This window comes from Eptatretus burgeri, unplaced genomic scaffold (assembly GCF_056783735.1).
Source record: "Eptatretus burgeri isolate ZD-2024b unplaced genomic scaffold, Ebu_testis_v1 Ebu_testis_scaffold_34, whole genome shotgun sequence".
Lineage (NCBI taxonomy): Eukaryota > Metazoa > Chordata > Myxini > Myxiniformes > Myxinidae > Eptatretus > Eptatretus burgeri.
The window spans coordinates 58,568-70,577 of NW_028221984.1; the positions used below are offsets into that span (position 1 = coordinate 58,568).

A 12,010-nucleotide genomic window follows, 5' to 3' on the forward strand; every position below is an offset into this window, starting at 1 on the left:
AAAATTTTTTTTTAAGTAATTCTAGCTGTCAGACCATGCATTCAATCAAGTTGAAATTTAAAACATGTATTCCTCATCACTACTGGATCATAAATGCAAAGTTTCACGTTGTTTGATTAAGCTGTTCCAGATAAAGAATTATGTAATATTTTCTTCAATCCAAAATGTCTGCCAAATTATGTGACCTATTGATTCTCATCATCAATAATTATTCCTCAACAAACTTGTGCACCTTGGGGAACATTTGTGTGAAGTTTCCCCTCGATTTGTCCAGCCGTTCTGGAGAAAAAGATTATCAGTTTGGTTAAATCCAATATGGCTGCCAAACTATGTGACAGATGACGTCATATATGTAAACCTTTTGTTCCTCATGGATAGTCAGTCATTCGTGTAAAGTTTCGCCTTGATCTGTTCAGCCACTTCCGAGATTTTTGAAGGTTAAAAAAAGAAAAAAAGAGGTTGCCAAATCACTTGACTGATGACGTCATCAAATATTTTCTGTGGACCATTTTATCCCTGGATGACTCTCAAAAATTTCATCAGATGTGGCATTCTACATATGCAATTATGATGTCATAATGAAGTCACCTATGATGTCATCAAAAAAATCACATTCCTTATGAGGAGCACCTGCTATTTGCCAAGTTTCAATTTTCTTCCTTCGTGTTGTTTCAGTGAAACAGACGTCCAAAGTTTTTCCATTTTTCAAACATTGCTGCCACACCACATGACCAATGACATCAGAATTATGATTGAAACATTTTACCTGAGAAGTCGCACCCATTGTGAAAATTTTGTCTCTGTCTGACAAACAGTTGCACAGAAAAACACGAAAGTTCTGGGCAGACAAACAAGAAGATAGACAGACAGACACACAAACAAACAGACCCAAGCGCAACACCTTCTCCTTCAGTGAGGGTCATCACAGTATCCCAAAAATGTAAGAACACTGTCCGTCTTCGATGACAGTTGTAGAGGAAACGAACAACAACCACACAATTGTTTTATAGCTTTTGTCACTGGTGCTCAACGGTAGATTTTATAAGATTGTGCATCTTCCTGTCAGGGTGTCAGTTTCATACCGTGTGACTGGGAATTGGGCACAATCGAGGGGTTACAAAGAAAGAGTGAGATGGTGGAGCTGTATTTTGAGTTTGGAAGACATGATCAGAGAGCAGTTTGATGTGATTCTCAAGACTGTCAAGGACTTGTTGAACTTCAAGGGACAATTTCGAACCTTTAAAAAAAAGTCAGCCACAAAAAAATGGAGAAAGGTTTCTGGTGATAAAGTGAAAGGTGTCATCATTTTTTATACAGCACAAGTATGACGTGATTTCCCAAATGATTTCTGACATAATAACTAACAAATTCCGCCTGCTGAATGTTGGTGTCAAATGGGTGACTTCGCCGAGACAGCCTCTGTTCAATGAGCCGTTGCCAATCAAAGCAGCCAAGGTAAAAGATGTGAAGAATCTTGCAAAATATCTGTCCTCAGGTGCACAGGAATTTATTGGCAAGTTGACTGAGACAAATGACTGGAATGTCGACAGAGTAAGATTATGAAGACCAAAGACAGCATTGTTTTCAGTCTGCACACTGCCTTAAAAACTAGTAAGATGCCTTCGCTTTAATAGGCACATAACCCAGTGTAGTCAAACATTCATGGTCAAGTACTGGTAAAAAAATAGAATTCGAAGTGCATTCAGGAGAGTGCATACCTCCGCCAGCTAATGCCTGATTTATGAGAACATTATCGGACACAACACATTTCTGAAATATCATGCTGTACAGTACTATATCGTTTTTGGCCCGATTTCTCAATGGTGAAGAATCACTTTAAAACTTAAATAACTCTCGTATCCAGATCCGGACTTGGATCTTCACAAAAATTGAATCAATTCATCCGTGCCAAACACTCAATCTGTCCACCAAGTTTTGTCCAAATCCGTCGACAACGTTTTGAGATATTGTGGCGTACATCAGATCAGACCTATCTCTCAATGGTGAAGAATGACTTGAAAAAAAATTAGATCGTGATCTGGATTCGGATCTTCAAAATTGAATCAATTCTTCCATGTTACACACCCAACATATCCACCAAGTTTCATTCCAATCCGTCCACAACTTTTTAAGATATCGTGCTATATATCGTTTTTGACCCTGTCTCTCAATGGTGAAGAATCACTTTAAAAATTTGAGGTCGGATCTGGATCTGGATCTTCACCAAAATCTAATCAGTTTATGTTTAAAGTCAACAATGTGAGGGACATGGGGAGAGGAGCTGCTGTTAGAACACATGGATGTGGAAAGAAAAAAGAAAATTCACCGATATATATATATATATATATATATATTTATATATTTATATATATATATATATATATATATATATATATATATATATATATATATATATATATATATATATATATATATATATATATATATATGAGCCTGGTGTTGGCGCAGTGGTTCGGGCAGCGGCTTGGGATCCAAGAGGTCCTGAGTTCAAGCCCCGTTGGGCCACTGAATTAATACACCAGGGGGGTTGACTCAGCCTGTCATCCTTCCGAGGTCGGCGAAATGAGTACCAATATACTGGGCCAATGTATACCCCGGTTAAAATAGGTGTACCATATCCCTGTGTTGTAAGAGGCGACCAGGGTTGCGTCAGGAAGGGCATCCGGCGTAAAACATGTGCCAAATTACTATGCGGATCATACGGATGATCAAAGAAGAAGAAGAATATATATATATATATATATATATATATATATATATATATATATATATATATATATATATATATATATATATATATATATATATATATATATATATATATATTGTTGCGGGCCTGGGGTCGGGTGAGAAGACCACGAGGTGGGTGAAGCTATCTCTGTTCCCACCAGACTCCCCGGAATTGTAGACCATCGCACACGGATAATTCCGTGACACGGCGGGTCACTTAACTGACCGTGGACGCAACTAACTCAACCGCATGACTTGGGTCCACCCATCTCGAGGTTAATCGGGTTACCTAATTAATTACGTGGATTAATTACTGGGGAACACGCCCTCGGTATGCCTTGTTTGAACCAGATCACTCTACTGGACCGGATCACTTTTCCGGATCGGATGCAGCTGAGCGTCACTGCCAAGGACGTACCAGCTAAAAGGAATGGATCGTTGGAAATAAAGTCCCGGCTAAAGGCCCAGTCAAACCTTGACGTTTTAGCCAGCTTATGCCGATGTTTGCAAAAATTTGTGTAAAACGCTGGTACACGTCGAATACGTTATGGGTACGTTTTGTATATGTTAAGACCACGCTGAAAAACACTGCCATAAGTGGTAGTACGCTGGCTTTAAACGTTGAACTTTTGGGTTTTCCTCAAATTTTTTCATGCTTGAAATTTTACGACGTATGCCCGCGTATGACTCACACGTTCCGCGACGCTGGCCATAAGTTGTCGGCACCTTATGCGATCGTTGACACACGTTGAAACACGTTACTTGCAAGTTACTCATAAGTCAAAACACGTGGAGGTAATGTTTCGCGTACCCGAAACTTATTTCTAACCTATGAGTAACGTTTTGTAAGCACGCTACACAAACGTTGTTCACACTTTGCAACACGTTACTTGAAAGTACTACTACTACTACTACTACGACTACTATTACTACCACGACCAACATCGACATCACTAAATTCTCTCGAACTACTACTACTACTACTAATAACAGACATAAAATTCTCTCGAACTACAACTACTACTACTACTACCAACATCGACATGACTAAATTCTCTCGAACTATTACTACTGCTACTACTACTACTACTACCACCATCGACATCACTAAATTCTCTCGAACTACAACTACTACCAACATCGACATCACTAAATTCTCTCGAACTACGACTACTGCTACTAGTACTACAACTACTACTAACATCGACATCACTAAATTCTCTCGTACTACTACTACTACTACTAATAACATCGACATCACTAAATTCTCTCGAACTACTACTACTACGACTACTACTACTGCAACTGCCACTGCTAGTGACATTGACATCCACTCAACATGGAGTCTGGAACACTGACGTGTTCCTCTTGTGAAGCCCATTTGTATATACCAATTCCCCTAAACGCTGCCAATACGCCAATATACGGTAGCTCTAAGTTGGAAACACGTTCAGTAAGTTCTGTGGTCGTTCAGTAAGTTCTGTGGTCGTCCGGAAGACGTCAATCAAATTTGTCTGCGTACGCCAATGTGCGTTTGAGATACGTTACACATAGGTTCAAAGCATGCTACTAACATGTTCAAAGCACGTTACTCGTAGGTTAAAAATTAAGTTTCGGGTATGCTAAATATTACCTCGACGTGTTTCGACTTATGAGTAACTTACAAGTAACGTGTGGCCAACGTGTGTAAACGATTGCGGTGCGTGCCAAGAACTTACGCCAGCGTATGCGGAACTTGTGAGCCATACGTCGAGTACGTCGTAAAATTTTCAGCATGCTTGAAATTTCACGACGTACTAGACGCACCACGTAATATGCCAGCGTACGTAATTGTTTTTCATCGTGCTGCTAACGTATACACAACTTACCCATACCGTATTCGACGTGTGCCAGCGTTTTTGACACATTTTTCATAGGTCGGCATACGCTGGCTAAATCGTCATGGTGTGACTGCGATGTTGACACTTCCAATTTTTAGGCGGTTATGATTTAAATCGGCGAGCGGCACCTTTTTAACAGGCTACGCCACAAGTTCGTTGGCGATACGTGTAGCGCACTATGACTAAGTTAAACTATCGTTGGGCATAGGTGGTGAACGCCGACAACAGGCTAAGCATTCGTTGTTATAAGTTATCTTTAACACAACGAAACGTTCTGTGCCCGTTACTAATACGTTATGCATGCGACCAACACGTTTTGAATACGACCAAAACTTGCCATTGCTGGCTAAAACATCAAGGTGTGACTGGGCCTTAAACTGGGATTCGGACCATGCTGGATCAATGGAAGAAAAGATCAAAACAAGCAGAGAACATTCCTAATGATAATTTATTAACAATGGGCGAGGAATCGTGTGTGGCACAATCGAGATTTGTTGGGGTGTGTTGTGCAGAGATAGGGGAGAGAGGTGTGGTGCAGCAAATAAACAGGCAACTTTCAAAGGCGACACAGAGCAGACTTAACGTGAGAATAATAACAATAATAATAATAACAATAACGATTTTCTGCAGTCTTACTTCAGCAGACAGGCGCCAACACACACACACACACACACACACACACACACACACACACACACACACACACACACACACACACACACACACACACACACACACACACACACACACACACACACACACACACACACACACACACACACACGCACGCACACACACACAGAAAACCCCATGAAGAGGGATTGAAGCAAGAGAGGAGAGAAGTTGAGGCTATGGTCTCTTGGTACCTTTGTGCTTGGAGCACGACGCGCCACCAATACGTTTCGTGGGGGGGGGGCTCCGTGGTGCAGCACCAGACAGTGGGCGCGTCGTCTCTGGCTTCAGCCGCGCGTGTGGAGACCATGTTCGTGAAGGAGGGGCTTGAGTGGGAAGGGGCGGAGTCCAGAGTGCATGGAGGGAGTGGTGGGCGGGACCAGGAAGGCAGGTGGGATTGACGTCGTGTTGGTGGAGACGAGGAGGCGGAGTCCAGGCAGCAGGAGGCGGGTCGTGCCGAGAGGCGAGTGAGGCGAGGGCGAGGCCAGAGCGAGAGAGAGGCGGAGGGACCACTCTGACGTTGATAGGACTTGCCGCAAGGGGGGAGGGGCCACCCCAAATCGAAACGTTATCACCTGAATCTGGCGCTCCGATTGGCCCCAACCCCTCACGTGACCCGCTAACTTTGGCCGGAAACCGCCTCACTTCGTTTCTGGCAAGGCCATCTCAGACAGTGGCAATATTCCTCTCCGACCACACGACATGAAATGAATCGCCGACAACGAAATTGGCAAACAAGTCGCTACGACTTCCGGTTGACGCCAAATTAAACTTCATTCAAATATCTAAATGATTACGAAATGCATCTTATTACAAATTACGCAGAGTTCTCGCAAGTGTATGACATCATTGTTTTTAGCTATTGGCGTGATTTAAAAAAATTCCATTCGTTCTACAGGTCACAATTCTTAACCAATTTGGATGAAATTTTAACAGCTGATAGAAATCCGCAGTGCAAAAAGATATGTGACTTTTGGTGATGTTCAAGATCAGGATCTGGATTCTGCATCGCTTTAAATTATCGCCCATTATAAACCAATGGGGAATTTCGTGAATTACACATGGCTATTTCTCAAAGAGTTTTGCAGTTATTATATTGAAACTTATACTGTCTATTTTTGCATGTAATATTAACATGTGTACAAAGTTTGATCGAAATTGACCCAAGGTCAAGGTCAGGATCATCCAAAACATGAAAAACACACATATAAAATACATATTTTTGTTTTACAGCATATTTCAAACCTGATAACGGGATCGTGAAGCTGGTTGAAAAGCAATGTTTCTAGGAATTTTCAAATATTTCCTACGATCAGAATGAAGGCAGCAAGCACCGATGATAAGTTGTTGAATGTCACATGGTGGCTTTAAACGAGTTTTGAAAATTTTCAATCTACTGCCGTTACCATGACAATGCGCACCTGATAATTGTTATTTGTGACATCGCGTCATTTTATTAATGTACGAACAAACAAACATCACACATTCCATGACATTACAGCTTGGACCACCACAAGGAAACGTCAACGAATTCGCCAAGTGTCGTGCTCAGCACGATTTTTCATTTGTTTGTCTGTTTGTCCACTCAGAACTTTTGTGTTTTTCTCCACAACCGCGAGTCGGATTGAGACGAAATTTTCACCATTGATGTGAACTCTCATGCAGAAAGTACGTTGATAATTATGATGTCATAGGTCACGTAGTATGGCAGCCATATTGGAAAAACGGGAAAAAATTGGACCTCTGTATCTCTGAAACCACACGAAGGAAAAAATTGAAACTTAGCACAAAGCAAGGACTCCACATGGGGAATGAGGGTGATTTTTTTAAGACTTCATATGTGCCCTTGTTATGACGTCATAATTGCATTTGCAGAATGCCACATTCGATCAGTTTGAAAAATTTTGAGGGTCATCGAGGCATAGAATGGACCGCAGAAAATTTTTTCATGACTTCATCGGTCACGTGATTTGGCAGCCATATATATAACGTTGGACGAACAATTATATCTCCTTCCAACACGATGCGGTTATTCTATCATAAGAGTTCCTATAACAGGATGAGACGCTTCAACGTCACTTTATCATCACAAGGTGAGGCTTTCATTTTATGTTCTTGATGGAAATGACACTCACTGATTTTTATAACAGGGGAAACTCGATATTCTCCACAGATTTTATTATGTACTCTTCTTTTGTCTTTAATGAAGTATTTTCTTCAAATTTTTGTTGATTGCGTTTAATGTTTCTGTTTCTCATTTAACATCAAAATGTTGACATGATGACATCAGAAAGTAGATTGCTGGAAATGAACAACAGAATGGATTCCCAAACATTAAATTTACAAATGACTTTGGAAAACCAGAACAATTGCTGATCAGATTCCATTTGTGAAATTATTTAAAGATAAGACAATTGTTTAATCTAATAGAGTTATTTTAATAAACACCTCATTTTGCTTCCCATCCATATTTTAAAAACTATGCCAATGTAAATGCACCACGAGAAGTGGAATATCAAAAGCTAAAATATCCTTTTTAACCTACGAAGTTAACAAGTTCAATGATAAGCAAACCACTCGATGCTGAGTGACCAATTATTTTTCTTCTGTTTAATTTTTTGTGTTTCATTTTGATCGCACTGGTATTTTTTCAGGTTTATTCCTTAAAAAAGTAACCTCTGTGTTTTGGAAGAAGGCTATTGATGCTTTTGTGGTGTGTGTGGTTAAAAGAGGTCTTAAGGGTTCGTGGATGGACATCTACTTCCTCCATTTTATGTCGCGTCATGTGAGTTAGTGGCTGGACATCGACTTGCTCCATTTTATGTCGCGTCATGTGAGTTAGTGGCTGGACATCGACTTGCTCCATTTTATGTCACTAGTCATGTGAGTTAGTGGCTGGACATCGACTTGCTCCATTTTATGTTGCTCGTCATGTGAGTTAGTGGCTGGACATCGACTTGCTCCATTACATGGATATAGTCACATGGGTTAGTGGCTCGACATCGACTTGCTCCATTAAATATAGTGAAGTACCCCCCTTCTGGGTGGATAGATTTTGCATATTATTTGCTGAAAAAACGGTATAGGCTGTTTTACAAGAAGACGATAAATGTCTGAATGGTGTGTGTGGTCTTCAGAGGTTTAAGGGTCTTCGGGGCCTTAGGTTTCTCATGAGTCCAATCGGGTCTTATTGGGTTTTTATCCCCCGCCGCGTGGCAGAAGGGGGATATTGTTATCACCCGGGTCGTCCGTCCGGCTGTTCAGCTGTCCGTCCGTCCGTCCGGCTGTCCGGCTGTCCAGCTGTCCGTCCGTCCGTCCGGCTGTCCAGCTGTCCGTCCGTCCGTCCGGCTGGCTGGGCGTCAACATTTATAGCTGTGAGTGCGATAACTCATAAACTGTTTGCCATATCGATTTGAAATTTGGGTCACACATGTACCACCTGAAAAGGAAGAACCCGATTGATTTTGGGCGTGGCCGGATCCAAGATGGCCGACTGGGGCGGCCATCTTGAAAAAAATGTTTTTTGTAATAAATGGAAAACCGCTTATTTGATTTCAATTATTTTTCAATGGCGGGGGATTCCCCATCTCTGATGGTATATTTAAGGTTTCATGGTTCTAAAGGGTCCAATGGGTTCTGAAGTTTACTCAGGGTCTCGGGGTTATTAAGGGTCACATGGGTTATTCGGTCTTTGTGGTCGAAGGGTTATAAATGTCTAATGGTGTATATTGGGTCTGAGGAGTCCATGGGTTCTAACAGTCCATACGGTCGACTGGTTCTCAGGAGTCTGAAGGGTGTTAAAGTCTTGGGGTTTGAAAGGATCTCATGGGTACAAGAGGTGGATAAGTCTCCAAGAGTTTTAAAGGATGTAAATGCCTCATGGCATCGAAAGGTTTTAAAACCTGGAAAGGATCATGAAGGGTCTTAAAAGGTTTAAGAGGTGTCAGTAATTAAGGTGAAAGTTTTCAAACGTACATTCCAATTGTGCAGAATTAAAAGACATTTTCACAGTGCAACTGATGTTCAAGGAGCATCTGTAAATAAGAGACGTAGTCACGTGTGTTCATGGCTGGACGTACACTTGTTCCATTGCATATGAATCGGTGAATTCAAAAAGGGCCCCACTCCACAATTTTGAGATTATTATACTCGCCGAAGGAGAGGGAATTGTGTTTGAGCCCCATTGTCTGTCTGTCTGTCTGTCTGTCTGTCTGTCTGTCTCTGTCTGTCTGTCTCTGTCTGTCAGATTGTTTGTCTGTTCGTCACAACTTTCATGTTTTTCCCTGCAACTGCTTGTTGGATTGAGACGACATTTTCACCTTTGGTACATCCCCTCATGAAAATGTATTAATGAAAATTATGACGTCATCGGTCACATGGTGTGGCAGCTATGTTGGAAAAACGGGAAAAAAATTTGACCTCTGTATCTCTGAAACCGCATCAAAGAAAAAAATTGAAACTTGGCACAATGCAAGGACTTATGGGGAATGAGTGTTTTTTTTATGACTTCATCGTTGCCTTCATTATGACATCATAATTGCATATGTGGAACGTCACATACAATCAGTATAAAATTTTGATGGTCATCCAGGGATGAAATGGTCCACAAAATATTTTTGATGACATCATCTGTCACGTGATTCGGGAGCAATATTGTTTGAATTTTTAATACCTTCAAAATTCTTCTTCTCCGAAATGGCTGAACAGATGGAGGCGAGCCTCGACACATCTGACTGTCTATCCATGAAGAACAAACCTTTCACAAGTATGATGTCATTGTTTACATAATTTGGCAGCCATATTTGATTTACCCCAAAAAATATATAAAATCTTATTCTCCAGAACGGCTGGACAGATCGAGGGGAAACTTCACACAAATGTTCCTCCAAGGCATGTGTGTACAAGGTTGTAATGGAATAATTGATGTCACATGGTTTGGCAGCCTTATTGGATTTATGAAAAATATCAAATAATGTTTTCTCCAGAACCGCTGAATCAATCGACGTGAAACTTCAGACTTGTGATCTAGTATTGATGGGGAACACATATTTTAAATTTTAACTTGATCGGCACATTGTTTGGCATGCAAAATTAATTAATTTTTTGATCTGGATTTATTTTTGTTTTTATTTTTTGATCAGGTTCACTTGGCTGTGCTTTGATTGGTTTGAGGGTAGAGGAGTAGCAGCTGAAATGCTAATCCTATCCAGGTTCCTCCTGATGATTTCATCTTTATTTTTGCTTGTTTGGGTTCCTTCTGATTACTCCATTGCAGGACTGTACCGATTTGGTCTTCTATTTTATTTGAATTGAATGTATTTAATCCCATTCTGAATTAAAACGAATTGTAATTGAAAATGTCATGGGTCATGGGCAGGTGTCCAATCAAAGCGTGGTTGCATCAAAGTGGGACATCTTGGTACCCGGTCATCACTGCCAGCAGTTATAAAGTGGCAGTTCTCATTCTGTCTCTTGTTAATTAGGTATCACGACAGTACAATGCCACGCAAGATATACCACACCAAACCACACAAACTCCACAAAACACACCACACAAAACAAGTCCTGGCGATGGTCTGCAATCTCTGATTGCTCTTTTTCTTCTTTGTTTTTGTGTTTATCTTCGTAGATGCCTGCATTCCTGTCGATCTCGCAGTAACCTCATTTCACAACTCGACATCAGTCACCCTCAGCTGGATTGTCCCGAAAGACCAAAACAACACGTTCATCAGTTTTGTGTCTTTGTTCTCTTCTGCAAACGAAACTCAAACCCACAACACAATGAACAAGGAACTAACAATCACAGAACTTTCACCTGGAACAAACTACACTGTGTCCATCTCTTCTCTGTGTGATGACACAGAAAGCATTCCTTCCACCATTGATGTGCAAACAGGTAATTACAAAACTAGCACGTGACATTGATGTTGATTTTTTTTTGATGACACAGACGCACAATGTGTTCAGTCAAATAACAAGCCACAAAGCACTTTCACAAAAATCAGCTACAAATGAATGCTCAAACTAGATTCCTGTAAATATTCCAAACGAGGTGCACAATATCAAAGCAGATCAATTGACACCGGTCTTTTTCCATAAACGGGTCATGGATGTCCATTTTGAAGAAAACAGTAAAATTACTCTCCCGATATTGTGATAAATATTACTGATATTCCCACTCTTTTGTGTTGTGTGTTTTTTTTTAAAGAGCATTCTGTTTTACACAGTAAGTGTAGCTGCTGAAGAGGGATTGAGGAACAATTTTTCAGATTTCAAATTACAGCAAGTTGTGAACAACTTTTCCATTAATTCTCCCCTTCTATCATGATTTCCAATTGAACACAATGTTCAATTGTGTCTTGTAATACCTACTTCCAACAAGCGACAAGACAGGATAGACATTTCCATTGAGGAAATTCAGGTCCACCACCCACCCGAAACATCCTCGATCATGAATTGCTTTTCCCACCTAAAACCTCCCCAGATAAACCCCAAATACAACCTTTACTTTTCATCTCATTCCATCCAGCCTTTACATCTCAAAAACAACAGGATTCTAGCCTTTGATTGGTAAACCAATTCATTCTGATGCAACATGCAAATTGTGTTCAAATCTCAAGTCGATCGGATGAAAATTGACGATTTGATGTTCCCTTGACCTTTGACCTTTTCAACATTTGATCTCACAAGAGACTTCTACCTTTGGA

General features: G+C 40.7%; 1 protein-coding gene across 7 annotated transcripts in view; it reads left to right on the plus strand.

Annotated features, from left to right (window-relative positions):
* Window positions 1–12,010, plus strand: part of LOC147007731 (uncharacterized) — a 218,407-nt gene that overhangs the window by 52,242 nt on the left and 154,155 nt on the right. The window contains exon 8 of one of the 7 annotated variants that reach the window (XM_085866517.1): window positions 10,933–11,199. The exons of the other annotated variants lie outside the window; for them this stretch is intronic. Coding sequence (XP_085722643.1) covers window positions 10,933–11,199 — 267 coding nt within the window. The remainder of the gene's footprint in view (window positions 1–10,932; window positions 11,200–12,010) is intronic. 7 annotated transcript variants of the gene reach the window in all.